This window comes from Zootermopsis nevadensis, unplaced genomic scaffold (assembly GCF_977971745.1).
Source record: "Zootermopsis nevadensis isolate Lab colony 2312 unplaced genomic scaffold, Znev_1.0 Znev_ptg000020l, whole genome shotgun sequence".
In the NCBI taxonomy this organism is placed as follows: domain Eukaryota; kingdom Metazoa; phylum Arthropoda; class Insecta; order Blattodea; family Termopsidae; genus Zootermopsis; species Zootermopsis nevadensis.
In genome coordinates this window covers 17,711,354-17,727,196 of record NW_028259152.1, presented here as the reverse complement: position 1 = coordinate 17,727,196, position 15,843 = coordinate 17,711,354, and the positions used below count along the sequence as shown (strand labels likewise).

At 36.4% G+C, this 15,843-nt stretch overlaps 1 protein-coding gene across 1 annotated transcript; it reads left to right on the top strand.

Moving 5' to 3' along the window:
- Positions 1 to 2,079: 2,079 nt before the first annotated feature.
- Positions 2,080 to 12,851, top strand: Stip1 (Stress-induced phosphoprotein 1). Its single transcript, XM_087352055.1, has 11 exons — positions 2,080 to 2,284; positions 2,506 to 2,715; positions 2,806 to 3,089; positions 4,354 to 4,549; positions 5,558 to 5,684; positions 7,321 to 7,463; positions 7,644 to 7,821; positions 8,920 to 9,081; positions 10,283 to 10,386; positions 10,480 to 10,643; positions 12,198 to 12,851. Exons 1-11 carry the CDS (start codon positions 2,276 to 2,278, stop codon positions 12,268 to 12,270), a joined length of 1,650 nt encoding a protein of 549 aa, XP_087208181.1. The 5' UTR covers positions 2,080 to 2,275; the 3' UTR covers positions 12,271 to 12,851.
- The last annotated feature ends 2,992 nt before the right edge of the window (positions 12,852 to 15,843 follow it).

The following is a 15,843-nucleotide window of genomic DNA, read 5'->3' as shown; positions in this document are numbered from 1 at the left end:
TTCCAGCTAAATTTCTCTGCTTTATGGTTACTATTTCTTTTTGCTGGGTTGAATAAGAAACCATACTACCAGAACAAAAACAAGGTAGCTCAAATAACAGAGTAACTGAATATACAGGTAAGTCAAAAGTAGCTGCACACCTTTGGAGAACTGTAACCATGTTACCTGCAGCCAAAATGTGCTGATATCAAGTTTCATTTGTTTGTTGTAGTTCTTCACATTGCCGCTGAGAGCGCTTGTGAATTGTGGAAAACAAAATGGAGACTTATAGTGGAAACTACTATTGAGAAGTTGAAAAAGTATAAATCCCTGGGTACTGATCAGATTCTGACTAGATCTACAACTGATCAAATTTTCTATATTTGCCAGATACTAGAGAAAAAGTGGGAATACAATGGGACAACCCACAAACTATTTATAGGCTTCACGAAAGTGTATGACTCAGTTCAAAGAGAAGCTCTTTACAATATTTTGCTTGAACTTGGTGTACCTAAGAAGCTAGTCAGGCTGATTAAAACACATTTAAGAGAAACCTCTAGTGTAGGTAAACATTTGTCTGATAACAGTTCCTATTCAGAATAGCCTGAAGCAGGGAGATGCTCTATCGCCGCTGCTTTTCAATTTTTCCTTTGAATATGCAACCAGGAAAGTCCAAGAAAATCAGGGCAGTTTGGAACCAAATAGGACTTATCAGCTTCTGGTCTGTGCTGAAGGGCGATTTTATAAATACTATAAAAGCAAACATAGAAACACTCTTAAGGGCTATTAGGGATGTTGGTCTAGAAATAATTTCAGAAAAGACTAAGTACATGATAATGTCTCAGCATCAGAATTCAGGACAGAAAGGATAGCTAATGAATCATTTGAAAATGTGACAAAATTCAAGTACTTGGGGATGACACTGAAAAGTCATAATGACATTCAAGAGCAGATTGAATTCAATCCAAAATCTTCTGTCTTCCCAACTCATATAAAAAAGCTAAAGATTAAAATATACAAAAGTGTAATTTTGCTAGTTGTGCTGTATGGGTGCAAAACTTGGTCTCTCACTTTGACAGAGGAACATTGATTGTCTTTGAGAATGGTGTTGAGGATATTTGGACCTAAAAGGAAGGAAGCTGGATCATGGAGAAAACTGCATAATAATGAGCTTCACTGAATGTACTCCTCACCTAATATTATTAGGGCGATTAAATCAAAGAGGATGAGGAGGGCAGGACTTGCGGCACGCATGGGGGAAGGAAAGGGGTGTTTGCAAGAGTCCACTGGGAAGACCTGGGAGAAGGTGCGAGGAAAACGGAAAGATGGACCTTCGGGAGATAGGAACCGATGGAGCAAACTGAATGCAGCAGACAGTCTGTGGTAGCAGGCTTTTGTTGACACGGTGATGAACCTTTGAGTTCCATAGATTAAAGTGGGCTATTCTTTGACAAGCAGAGTATACAAAAGATTTTCCAAAGAAAGTCCTGCACCGTAGCATGAGGGAGTTTGGAATTTAAGTTATTCAATAATCTCCCCTCCCCCACTTTAGAAAGTATATGATATAAAGAAGTTTACCCGAGCACTAGAATAAAATCTCATACCTCACAACTTCTACCCCATAAAATAATTTACCTCAATCAAAAATGCTAGTGGGTGTACTTTCTTGTGTAATTATTTTTTCGGTAATACTGTAATTGAATGTAAATTAATATCGTAAGTATGTAAATTATATTTGTATTACAAACACGTATTGTATTTGTGCTATAACATGTTCTACATCCTTGGCTTAGGCCTATGAAGGATCTGTAAAATGTAAATAAGTTATTCTCGAATTTACTTTATCAAAGATTGATGCCAACATGCTAAACTATATCAAGTCACGTTCAAGTTTCGCATATGTTCAGTTATGTAATCCGCATTCGTGGTCGTGTTATAACCCGTGAACGTATTTCGCTTACCTAATCTATAATCCGTGCCCTGGTGCACGGCATGCTTGATAATAAATGCATGGTTAATGTTAACAGATAAATAGCTGAATCTATTAACTAACTTACTTCACATTTCATTGTTTCATCACTTGTATATTATTTTAAGTGAACTGTACAATTATCCTGAAGAATAATCTTAGACCAAAGGTAACAGAAAGAAGATGATTCTAGAAATGCCTTCATAATACAGAAAGAACAAAACCGGCATAGCGCGAGCGCGATCTAGGAAGGTGTATGTTCCAGACGTTTCTTGAAGGTGGAAGTGTTTGGAGAAAAGCACAGTGAAGTAGGCAGCGATAGGAATCATGGAAAAGGTAAGTAGGTTTTTAAATAAGTTATGTATATTGATTAGGAATATTTCGTAGTCGGATTTTTAATGTAGTTGGAAGAAACCTTTCATACTTAGAAAGCTTGTACTACAAAGCATGGGCAACTTTTAAAATGCGCACAGTAAGTATTGCCTACCCCCGCCCGTTGTAATTTACAAGTCATTCGAAAATTAAAAAGTCTCCGACATTTGTTTAATTGTGAACAGGTGACGGTGTTAAAGGACAAGGGAAATGCTGCTCTTCAGGCTGGTAAATTTTCTGATGCTATAAAGTATTATACAGAAGCCATAACATTAGACGACAACAATCATGTTCTGTACAGTAACAGGTCTGCAGCGTATGCTAAAGCTAGTAAATACCATCAAGCGCTTGAAGATGCAGAAAAGACTGTTCAGCTGAAACCTGACTGGGGAAAGGTTAGTGTGTTGAGTATTGTTCATTATCAGAAATACATGTTGTGCAACAAAGTGAATTAAATATTTATTTTTTTAAGTTCTCATTTTCAGGGATACTCTAGGAAAGGTAGTGCCTTGGCTTACCTTGGTAGAATTGATGAATCGATCAAGGCATATGAAGAAGGCCTTGTTCATGAGCCTGAAAATCAACAACTGAAAGAAGCATTGCAGGGCGTCAGAGCTCAGAAATTTGGAAATAAGGGATTCGCCAATCCTTTCTCAACGCCTGATCTGTTTGGCAAACTTAGATCTGATCCACGTACTCGAGCATATTTGGACGATCCAGAATATGTTAAATTAGTTCAAGATCTTCAGAGAAACCCAAACAGTTTAGGGTAAGATTACTTTCGTTCATATATGTTTTTGTTAAAAGTGCTTCATGCACTTGCGGTTACGACTGCCAAAAGTGTGTGGCTCTTTCATCTTGAGGATGCCACTCTGTTGTATTTTGCTATTGAAGTAGCTTATAGAGTGAGTGAAGTAGTTGTGATATTTGTGCCATATAAAAGTGGTGTATTAAAATGTCTCTGGCTATGTGTGTTCATGTAGCAACTCGGGAACCACTGATTGGATTTTCATGAAATATGATACTGTGGCATGTACTGAAATTTGAGCATGTTTCCATTATTCGTTAAAACCAAACAACAGTAATAGACACTTTTATGAAAGCCTATGTGTATTTCTGCATAAGTTGCTAAGCATTTGTCAGAACAAAGGTTTTACTATTTTTGAGGTTTAAAGAAACAAAAGCTGAAACAGTTCAGAATTGTTTTGGCATGCATAAAATGTAGAGCTGGTTTCATGTTATGGAAGGTAGTATTGAAATTATAAAAATAACTGGTGCTCTGTGATTTAAGAGCCCCTAGGGTTGAAAGTGAAGAAGCCATGTTTTGCATAATGTTGCACTTGCAGTAAACCTTGTGCTATGTTTCTGGTCCTCAGCTCATAGCATAACATCTTATAGCAAATTCGCATATAGTAGTGTCAATAATACCATTGAAAATGTGTAATACATGGCACTTATTTAATTAAATTATATAAATATAAAAGCAAACCATAAATTTTATGCATCACAACCAAATAAAATTATACAAAAAACTAATAATCTCATCTCTTGTGCAATTTGATGTTGTCCAAAATATTATTGTATTTGTATATATTATGATTTTTAAATAATCTGTTATAACTTAAGGTAGTAAACTTTTTCTGGATACATTCAAGTTTGCTGGAGTCAGTGGTGATAAGAGAATTCCAGGCAACAGAAGATTATTTAAATGTCTGTCTAATTAGGCCGCTGTGAATCATTATTGGGCTGTCTAATGATAAAAGTAAAATGTCTGTATTACGCACAACAGCTAGGCGTAGATGTATCTGGATATTATTTACTTTGTGAAGGAACCTACATGCAGCTAATGTGCCACTTTTTATGAATGTGAGGATGGTCTTGATTTAATCTCCAGTCCTCCTCATCTTACATTACAGAATCGTCCGTCTTGTTTGAAGCAGAATTGTCCCTTCATTTAGTACAGGATTGTTTAACGGTAAAAAAATCATCAGTGACTGCTTTCTGCTTCATATGTAGTAATACTCTGCTTGCAGGCATCGTTTGAATGATACAAGGGTTTTAACTACTCTAAGTGTGTTGCTTGGGATTAATTTGGAGGCAACAGGAGATGAGGATATGGATACAGCTCCTCCACCAACAAGAAAAGTGCCTAGACCAAGATCAGAGACGCAGAAACCCCAAGCTAAGGTGGAGAAAATGGATGAAGATATCAGTCCAGAGAAGCAAGAGGTTGGTTGGATGATGTCAGTGTGCAGAATGTTGCCATTCTTTGAATTTGTACTGTTGAACAAACAGGTTATGTGTTGGAAAATTTTAATTTTCTTTTAATGTGTCTGGTGCCCCATTTATTTTTCCACCTTTTTTTGTTTGCTTGTGAGTTATGCAGTTCCCCCTCTTTTGGAATATTGAATATTAATTAGTTCTTTGATTTAAGTGTTTCAAAACAAAAACACCTCTAAGTATGTTTTTTACAAATAAAATTATTTGTGTAATCAGATCCTGACATGAAATTATTAAATCATAATACATTGAACAACAAATCGCAGAAAAATAAAATAAATGCCTGCACGCCTCTCACTTCCCGCCTTGCCAACGTAGCAATTAAAATGCAAGTGATAATGTTAATGATAGTCATTAACAAAAAGTTACTGGACCGCACATGCTTTGCGGACAAACAATTAGCTAACTAATTAGATAGCTTAGAGAAACCGAAGATTGTTCACTGAATGAATATTTGTGCAGTTACAACTTACACATTATTGACATTTGTTTTTTCAAATTAGGCAGAGATGTTGGTTTCTTTGTTTAATAGACAAGTGGCATAAATAATTGTACATTAAAGCCACGAGTACAAGGAGATTACATGATGGTGCTCATTTGTGGAGCAAAAGACTGGGTTGCACTCTTCTGCTCCACCAATCAGCATCATTATACAGCTCGCCACTTGCTGCCTGCCTTGTGTAAGGCTTCCAAAAATGCCCAACCACTAGAAGTTTATTTCAACCCTTATTTAAAAAGCAGACAAAAGTGCGCCATCAACTTACGGCTTTCCGCCATAATTGCAGCGTGAATTATCACAAGGCACTGTTTCAACAACTGGAAGTCTATGCAGTACGAAAGTAGGCTTTGTGAGTCATATCTTAACTTCTTGCATGATTTGTTAGTTTTGGTAGGCTTCAACTTACGTGTTATTTGAGTAAATGTGGCTGTTAAGAAATCTTATCTTTGTAATTATAGGCACTGAAAGAGAAGGACCTAGGAAACCAAGTATATAAAAAGAAAAACTTTGAAGAAGCCTTAAAGCATTATAATAGGGCAGTAGAACTGGATGCTGGTGATATAACATATTTAAATAACATAGCAGGTAAGTGCAATTGTGTTCTTGAGAGTCGAGCTTCTGGCGCCTAATAGGGGAGGAGGGCCACAATTAGTGTAACTTATACTGAATTTTTCTGGTTTTGTTGACATTGTACATGAACAGAAACTTTTACGTTTGTATCATCTTTTTAGGTTCCGTGGATTTATGCATTCTGATGAGTTGAGATATCGTTTCTCATCCTCTTCCCCGCCCCTTCAGATTGTCGTCAGATCACACAGTTCATAATAGCTGTATGAGCGGTGCTTTGAAGTTATTTGTTGACTGTGTAACATTCTCATTTCTTGGTTCACATAATCTGTAATATTTTGTTGCTTATCATCTCCAATCTCAAATATTTAAAATTCGTTACTACTTGGCGTGAGCCGGATAGATCAGTCGGTATAGTGACTGACTGTGGATTGGGGTTCGATCCCCGATGGGGGCAGAGGATTTTCCCTTTAGCCTCTGCATCAAGACCGGCTCTGGGGCCCACCCAGCATCCTATACAATGGTACCAGGGCCAAGGCATGACGCTAACCACTCGCCCCTATCTAGAGCCAAGGTTAAGAATAAGTAGGTTCTGTACCTCACCCCCCCCCCCCCAAGTGCCTACATGGCGTATATTGGGACAGCTTTATTTTTTTACTACTTTGGTGCTTATGTTTTCAGTTTACTCAACGGGGTTGCTTGTGAATGGGCACAGATAAACGTTTCTTTACAAGTTATCTTCATTATCTGCAGTTAACACTGCATTTGCCCAGCAGGTCGTATCAGTTTCTTTGTCGCCTATACGTTGTCATGTTTTCCTCCTGTGTATTCTTTGAATTTATTACAAGAATGCTCCTATAATTACAGGACTGATAATACGAAGCACAGTCTTCTGTCGTCTATTTGGTTATGTACTATACTTGTGTGAGTACTTTGCATTGCACGTCATTCTGTGGTGCGTCAGTCAAAAATTTGATGCTCTTTAGTGAAATTGTATGTATTTTGTTTGTGACTATTTAAATGAGAACAATGTTTGCATAATGTTTTGTTAAAAACCTTGTAAAACTGTTTCTGAAACATGTGACATGAGCAGATGGTTTTCAAGATTCTGTAAGACAGACTTCCGTAGAAGTCGGTTTTGCCTTCAAGATTGCGTCTCAGGTTTTTATTCTTCCTAAATTGTTTCAGGCTAAAGTTTATTGTAGAAAGTGATGTATGGCCATTAATTTTTTAAATGCATCTGCGTAAATAGTATTTTGTACTAGTCTTTTTACCTGTCTTTATATAAAGTTGCTACGATGAGCTTAAATCACTGTGCGTTTCAAGTACCACTATATCACCACCACTTTTACAGGGCGGGGCAGCATTCATTCATCATTTTTAAAGATGCACTTGTCAACCACAGGGTATTCAAAGTAATGTGAATTGAAATACAAGTGTTTGACTATTGTATCTTTAGAAATGGCAAATGAATGCTGCCCCATTCTAGACTTTTCTACCATTAGTACGACCACCATCATTGCTACTACTACTGCTGCTGCTGGTGCTGCCACCACCGGTGATCATGATAATTAAAAGTTGTGTTTGCTGACTTTCTGTTTCAGTTTGAAATGATAAATGTATTAATGCTCATTGTGAAGTATTTTATTTTCAGCTGTATACTTTGAGCAGAAGGAGTACAAGAAGTGTATTGAGCAGTGTGAAAAGGCAATTGAAGTTGGTAGAGAAAATAGAGCTGACTTTAAGTTGATTTCAAAAGCATTTACTAGAATTGGCAATGCACACATGAAACTAGGGGTAAGTGCGCTAGCATAATGTGGCTGCTTGTTTTATGGATAAAGGCTTAGTACTGATTAGTAATTTGAATGATTGGTACTGTTTTTGGAGTAACGGGAGTATACCTTTTCTCTTTTGGTACTATGTTTTTGGATTTTATTAAGAAGTAAGGCATGAGTACATAAGTGTTTTAATTTTTAGGATTTGTATAGTGCAAAGACAGCATATGAAAAGTCAATGTCAGAATTCCGCACTCCAGAAATCAAGGCGTTACTCTCTGATGTTCAGAAGAAAATAAAGGAAGAGGAGAGAAAGGCATATATTGATCCAGTGAAAGCCGAGGAGGAGAAGGAGAAAGGAAACGAGTTGTTCAAGAATGGTTTGTAACATTCATATTAACGCTTCCATTAACGTAGTAGCTTTATAATTAGTGAAATGATTTTTTAGGGGATGAAAATGAATAAAATATTTTATGTCACTTTAAAGTAAAAGATATGCTCTGAAAAATATACTTTGAAAAAAACCCTGTTATTATTCAAATTCCTTTCCAACAGGAAGTGAACCACAAAAGTTATCTTTAAGTTGTACATGATAAATCTGTGTCACAGAAGAGCGATTTTCATGTTATGTCAGGTATTTTCAGGTCTTGGAATCAACTAGGTCTTTCCCCCTGTAAGGCACATGAAATCTCACACATTAATGAACACTTTATTCTTATTTAAACGTGAATAGAACTTTTGTTTTGCTGCATTTTCTTTCGAGTCATTAATTTTTTTCAGTTCATGTTGACTGTCATTAATTTCTTTGATTATTTCCAACATCAAATTTGTGGTCTTGACTTTGACAGAAAACTGAAATTTGTGTGAATGTAAGCCAAGTCAGTTCTTAGCATCTATGGTTTATTCGAGTCCTTAAATATGTCGTGCAATATCACAAAACAGGAGGAATTTTCCCCGTTCAGTTTGAAACATCATGTAATGGTTGATACGAACACCGATTATTCAGTAAAATGAATCAGAAGAGATTGTGTTACATCTGCTATTACATTTAATGCACTTATGACATAAACGAAGTCCGAACAGTTAACTTGTCAAAACGTAATGTTAGGTAATTTCCCCTTGCAGTTTGCTGCTTTATCCTCCTCCCTCTTTTAGGTCTTTATTTTCTTTTGCTGCTCTCATAGGTTGGAAAGAATGGAATTTGCCTTCGTCCAAAAATTGTATGTGTGTTGGAATGTGTACTGCGCAAAATGAAGGAATTGTTAGTTTGAATACAACCCGCAACAGATGAAGTTGATGTGTGCTCGCCATTCTCTTTCTTCAGGTGTGTCAGAAGTCAGTGCGCCTTGTGGTTTGTACTTGGGTACTGTGAAAATATCGCAAGTACTGAAGCTAAAATAAAAGCGAGGTACAATGACTTCAACATTTTAACGCACTGGTACTTAGAGGTATGTGTGTGTGTATATTTATTCTTACAGGTGACTATGCGACAGCTGTGAAGCATTATACAGAGGCCATTAAACGTAACCCTGATGATCCCAAGTACTACAGTAACAGAGCTGCCTGTTACACAAAACTTGCTGCCTTCGATCTTGGACTCAAGGACTGTGAGAAATGTGTTGAGCTTGACCCAAAATTCAGTAAGAAAATATTAATTATTATTATTATTATTCCTCTTGCAAATGTCATTAACACTTTCAACAAGAGAAAAAAGATATATTGCAAGATTTGAAGTTTTTATGGCGGTGAAGACCGCTGAAACTTCTAACAGACTACACGGCGCAACAACCCAGAAGACAGCCGTCTTAAGAGAGATTGCTTTGGGTGAGGGTAACTAGGGGGATATTTCAATTCAGAGTGGACACCATTTGCATTAACAGAAAAACTGCCCTTTTAAAAATATAGTACTACTTTTTATGATTAAGGTACTGCTAACATATTTCGTAAGCATCTTTTGTTATTGTTAACCCTGTACCAAATATATCAAACTGTGACTCGTAACCATTGACTGAATTTCCTCTTCCTCGGCTGCTTGCATAGTATTTCACAGACTTTGCTTAATCTGTAGCCGATTGACATCACCAAAACTTCTTTCATCATCTCACCTTGTGCCTCAAAAGAATCTTCTCATCACCTCTTTTCCTCGATCATATTCTTATTGCCATTTGGATAGCAGGTGACTGTCCTGCTCCACCAGTCAGATATATCTCATCCCGCTCCTCATCTACTGCCTCTCCTGTATAAGGCTTCCAAAAATGCCCTGCCTGAATATAACAACTGCAATGTTTGCCAAAATATCGGATACTTTTTAACGTTCGACACAGCACATCCCTGAAAACCAACGTGTACATTGGTCTAGCTGTGAAAACCCTACGATAAATATAACATTCTTATTTTTTATTGTGTGGTTCACAATTTACTTTCTAAGTTCTAAATGGAAATTTTCTTTATTTATTAACAATAAACAAAAGGTTTTGAGACAGTTTTTATTGCCATTAATATTCTTAATTAAAAACTTTTAACATTCCCAAAAACTGTTAATCCCGTAAAACCCAGTTGTAACATTTCTGTACCGTCTGGACTTGGGCTGCGAGTTGGATGCTCCTTGTGTCCAATGTAGCCACCCACAATGCGTAAGTTTGCTTCAAGGCTGTGCTGTAATAGAGTGAATTACCATACTTCAAAGAATAATATGTATTTAATAAAAGTGATGTATTTTCACACTATATGCTAACAGTTGAATGTTTTACAAAAGCCTGTAGCATGGTAACTAGGCCTGTTACTGGAGAAGATGGATCATCATAATAATTATTAAACAAATAAAGAGCTGTTTTGTTGCAGTTAAAGGATGGATTAGAAAAGGTAAATTTCTTCAGGGCATGCAGCAACATGGCAAGGCTCTTTCTGCCTACCAGAAGGCCCTGGAACTGGATTCCACAAATTCTGTAAGTATAAATGCTATTCCTTATGATAGCGCTTTCTGGTGAACTTTACATTTTTTCTTCACTGTACTGACCAAGTCATTATTAATGTTACAGGAGGCTCTAGAAGGCTATAGGTCTTGCACAGTGGCTGTGAACTCAAACCCTGAAGAGGTGCGTAAGCGTGCGATGGGTGATCCAGACGTTCAGGCCATCATGCGTGATCCGGCCATGAGACTTATCCTCGAGCAAATGCAGAATGATCCGAAAGCCTTACAGGAGTAAGTAAAATTACATCGTGCATCTCTCAGTTTAAGTGAAATTATTAAAATATCTGAAGCATTTACACGGTTTAATAATTGTAATAGTTACTGATAGTACAATTTGACAGTCCATTTCAGATCAAGTTCATGAACAGAAGAGCAGAGTGCTTACAGATTCCTTTACTGAGATTAATAATAAAAATTGGATGTAAGGTTGTGAATCATACTGCTTACAAAAATTGTTTAGCGTCTTTCCGTATCATTTAGAATATTCAGTTCGTGCCTGTTAACCGCAGAATGGCTAGTAGTGTGCAATGTGTTCAGTGTATCATTCTTTATTTGGTGGACATTGCAACATTTCTACTTGTACACACACTCATTTATGATATTCCACACGAAATGATCATAAGACGTGAGTCGTGGATTGTGCCGATCGATATACTTCTGAAACTATGCCTTTATGCTGTACCTCAGCCCAGACCATCACTCCTGGAACATGGAACTTTTCTTGTGTTGTATAGTGTGGGCCATGGCCGCTCCAGTACATGCTGTAATGTTTACTTTTCTTTCTTGTACTCTACCTTTGCCCATAGGATCTTAGGCAAAATTCTGGATTAGTATCCTACATCATTAAGATACCATTAATTAAATTCCATCCGTCTGTAAGGATTGTTTTTATTTTGGCCATGTAGGTCTTGAATGATTTTGATGCATTTGCTGAAGGCTCTTTCACGATATTTCAAGTAAACTGTAAGTTTTCATTGATACTAAAGGTCTGTGGCTGTCTTCTGGGTGATTGCACTGATGATGGAGGCAGTGGTGACTTCTGAAATATTGGTTAACTTCTACCAGACTACATGGCGCTGTAACCCAGAAGACAGCCGTCTTATTAACCACTGCCGTGAGAACCTCAAATCCAACTGCGTGTAATGATTCACCATGTTCCTGTTTCTTCATATTATTTTCTGAGATTTTTGTTGGTTCTGCATTTTTCAACAAATGCTGCTGTAACCTGAACAGAAGTCTTATTTGCCACCATTTTTGCTGAATTGAAATATGGTAGTCTGTTTCTAGTTTTCCACCAGTTCAGTAGCGTGGAAAATGCAAAATTGAATTAAATATTACACTGTTGACACAACTATAATCAATATGGATGAGCAAGTAGCATGATGTACTGGAATATGAAAAATGCTTACATATAAGTAAGAGCAAACTGAATAAAGTAACAGTGTTTTAAGTCACTAACACACTGTCTGTATAGGCTTTGCTCAACCTCTTTTAAATTCAAAGGTCAGTATCGGCTGTTTATTGGCTCAGAGGTTGTAGTTTCAGCAGCTGTGTAGAGACGGCATGAATGTGCTTGCATGTGAACACAGATGATCATGTATGTTAAATGTTTTTTGAAGACTCGAGATGTTTTACAGGCACCAGTAAGTAATCTTTGGAAAATGTTAAAAGATTATGGGATTACTTGAAGACCAGCGTAATTACGCATATCTGTATGTCTTCGCTAGCATAGGTACTGCGTGTCTTACAATTATCACAGCAGTTTTTTCTTTTCTCTTATTTCAGCCACCTGAAGAATCCGGATATTGCTGCAAAGATACAGAAACTTCTTGAATCGGGCTTGATAGCGATTCACTGAGAGGACTCAAAAATTACCTTAATTACTTTACACAAGTGTTAAGTGACATTTATGCATTTATTATATGTGCATAGTAGTTTTCCAACATTGAGAAAATGAATCAGTTGTACTAATATTTTCTTAAAATTATGTTTGTTATGGAGAATGATATGAGAGCCTCATTTAGTGTTGGAAATGCTTAGTGTTAGTTATTATTATTGTCATTATACACCAAAGCACAGTCTGACTAATCAATAAACAGGTGTGTTTAAATATTTGTATAAATACTGCATATGAATTTCACAGTATGCTTGAGATACTGATATAATCTGTGATTAGTGCTTGATATGGAAGCATTTTAAATGGGATTCCTGTTTTATAACCTTAAAATGTCCTCTTTTCTTTTTTAATGTGCTCAGCAGTGGTTCTCAAACTGTGTTCTGTGATGATGACTATTTGAAGGCAGATTGCAGACACTGGAGGAAATAACTCATCAATTTAAAAAAATAGGCAGAAGTGTATCAGCAGATCATCACTTTATGTGGTGGTTTCGCCTAGAATACTGTGTCTGCATAGGTTTAATAAACACTTGGTATCAGGAACTTGTATCATGTGTACTCTTTTCAAATCCCTCTAATATCTTTCCATTCATGATGCTGAAATCTTCTGGGATATATTGGTGGCGGGAAAACTGGTATCGTTCAGGTTCGTGTGTATGGTCTATAATGGAACAGTTCTGCATCTGTACCATTTTCAGTGTAGCGTTTTTCTCGGTTTCGACACCCTTCAGGTAGATTCTTCCAGCAACACTGTTAAATACCAATACTACAGTATCAGAATGCTGATGTACTAAAAGTAGGCTAGATATCTTTTCTTCTGCAGATGTTTTTGTAGTTTTTATTCTATGCAACTTTACCATTCTGTAACCAGTAAATATTTTTTACTTGAAACCTTACTGTGATATTTTGGTCAGAACCGAGAACTTTTAACATAACCATTGAATATATCTGAATTACTGAGTATTTTTATTAAAGACACTGGATTTCAGAAATAATGGAGTCTTGTCTAGTGCCAAGTTTGAAAATGACCTCAGAATTTGCCCACCAATTTTGTGTGAATCTAAAATTAAAGACTAATTGAAAGGTATATTGGCACATTGAACTAATTGATGGTTTACACTTGTAGTTTTCCTCTGGGGCTTTCCTAACTGACGCCCAGCAGTAGTCGGACAACCTGGGGTTGCATTTGCTGTGATGTCACTTCTCCGTTTCTTGATAAAAGCATTCTCCGTGCTCATCACAAACAGTGCCCAAGTTTGTTGGGAAAAAGTCAAGATGTAAGTCCAGAGAATTAATTTTCAAAGTAATTTTGCATCCCATGACTTTGTAGGCATTAAGACGCTTTTAAACATGTAGATTCATTGTTTTGCCTTGAAGTTTTTGTGGTCATTGCTTTAAATGTTCTGCATGCTCCTCCTTCGGCATAATTTGAAGCTTGTTTCAACATGTTTCAGTCTCCACAGTTTTTTTTTATCATTCACTGGCTGTGGGGCCCACCCAGCCACGTGTCCAGTGGGTATTGTGGGTTCTTTTTCCAGGGGTAAATTGCAGCCAGGGTATGATGCTAACCACTCACCCCTATCTAGTGCCAAGGTTATGAATGAGTAGGAGCTATACTACCTCTCCCCCTAAGTGCCTACATGGTGTGTAGCAGGACAGTTTTACTTGTTTTTTTTAGATCTATAGGCTTAAGCTAAGAACATGTCATAGCACAAATACTTGTTTCCAATACAAATATAAATTACATAGTTATGGTCAACTACAGTTATCACCTTAAAAATAATAATGGAAGAAAGCATAACCACTATTGCTTGCATGTATTTATAAAAGGCAGAGTTTCTTGAAATAAAAGAAAAACTAACGAACTACATTAACAATAAGAGACAATTTGGTTATGCAGTTTCAACCGAAAAGTGCCAACTAAAGGCTTTGGCATTGGCGAAAGAAATGGAAATCAAGAACTTTAAGGACAGCCATGGTTGGATCGTAAGATTCTTCACAAGGTATGACCTAGCCATAAGAAGGAAAACGAGCATTTTCCAGGTACTACCTGCTGCAAAGTAGGAGAAAAAACATTGTCTTTTCAGAAATATGTCCATTTGGCTTCCTCAACATAATTCCTACATTTTATAGGAAATAACGAAGATACTTTTATATGAACTAATGTTTATCATTTAATATGTTTAGTAATGTTTGATGTTTAGTTAATGTTTAATACTTGAAATTTTTAAAAAATTGTATTTATTTTTTTCGGCTAGAGCGCGGGTTATTCAAGAAAATATGGATTATAGATCACCTATAAACATTGTGACAAAAACTTGGTTGAGCAGTGGTGTTTTTCTTTCCAGAGTGCTGGGCCATGGCTGTGCATGTAAATCTAACTTTCTTGTTCCCTTTTGCTGATAATTGATTCCCATCCTTGATAAAAAAAACTCTTGATCTGTGAGTACAATACGAAGTTATAATTTGGATAGTGTATTTGGTTACAGAACTTGCAAAAAGCAGTAGTTGCTGATACAGATTATTTCAGAAATAGATTCCTGAAAGCAGCAAGAAAACAATACTTAAAGGTAAGAAAGAAACCAAGACAGAATCAGTTGAAACATCTTTTTGGGTGCTAAGGAATAAGGAAAATGGGATGGGAAGTGTAGTACTCAACTTACTTAAGGCATTGACAAGTAACCTAGTAAGTTATTAAACATGGTTCAACCTGTTGTCATAGATTTTAACCAGAACAAGAAAATAAAAATTGTGTATTTTGAATGTAACAGATCAAAACTACCCACCACTACGCAGCATTGAGAGTTTTTGTGTGGGTAGTATTCAGTGAACACATCACGCATAACATACCTAAATTCAGAAACCAATATGTGAACATGTAAAAGATTAGATGTAATTTTCATATAAAAATAACTCAAATTCCATGTCTGCATACAAAGCACATTGCAATTGTGAACTAGACTGTGGCAATAAATATCCCATTGTGATTATTTAAAAGTCACTTTTTAAAATGATTTGAAAACGCCTAACATTAGGCTGTCATCAATTAAATACACCCATTGTCTGAACAAGGGAATAAGCAATAAATTTATTAATTTAGGAAAGGTACTGCTATTCATATTTATGCATTAACCTGTACAGATTCAATCAAGGAGTAAGTCTTGCTCAGCTTTGTTGGAAAACGTTTTAATAAAGTAAACAAATGATTATTAATTTGTAAGCGGGTTTCACTTACATTGACTTCTAAAGTACAGTGGTACCACATATATACCACCTGTTTTAGAATTCATTAACTTTGCTAATGCCCATATAGCCTATAGATGAGGTTCATTTTCCGAATAAACAAATTATTTTCCCTTAGTAGCATTAAACAATTCATTTTTATAACGGATATGTATTGTGTTCTTTTTTGAGGTAGGAACTGAATTTTTCCAAGCGTTAAATTTCTGTTACTGAAAGTGTGAAAATGTTAAATTTATGAGGGGGTATTTGGTTTATTTCTGTGGACACGTGTATGAATGACGTCAGACTTGCG

What these genes read in the sequence shown, in the direction of transcription:
- Stip1 (XM_087352055.1), top strand. An exon ending in AGAAACCCAAACAGTTTAGG is followed by an intron (nt 3,090 to 4,353) that starts GTAAGATTACTT and finishes CTCTGCTTGCAG; the next exon opens with GCATCGTTTGAATGATACAA. An exon ending in AACTGGATTCCACAAATTCT is followed by an intron (nt 10,387 to 10,479) that starts GTAAGTATAAAT and finishes TTAATGTTACAG; the next exon opens with GAGGCTCTAGAAGGCTATAG.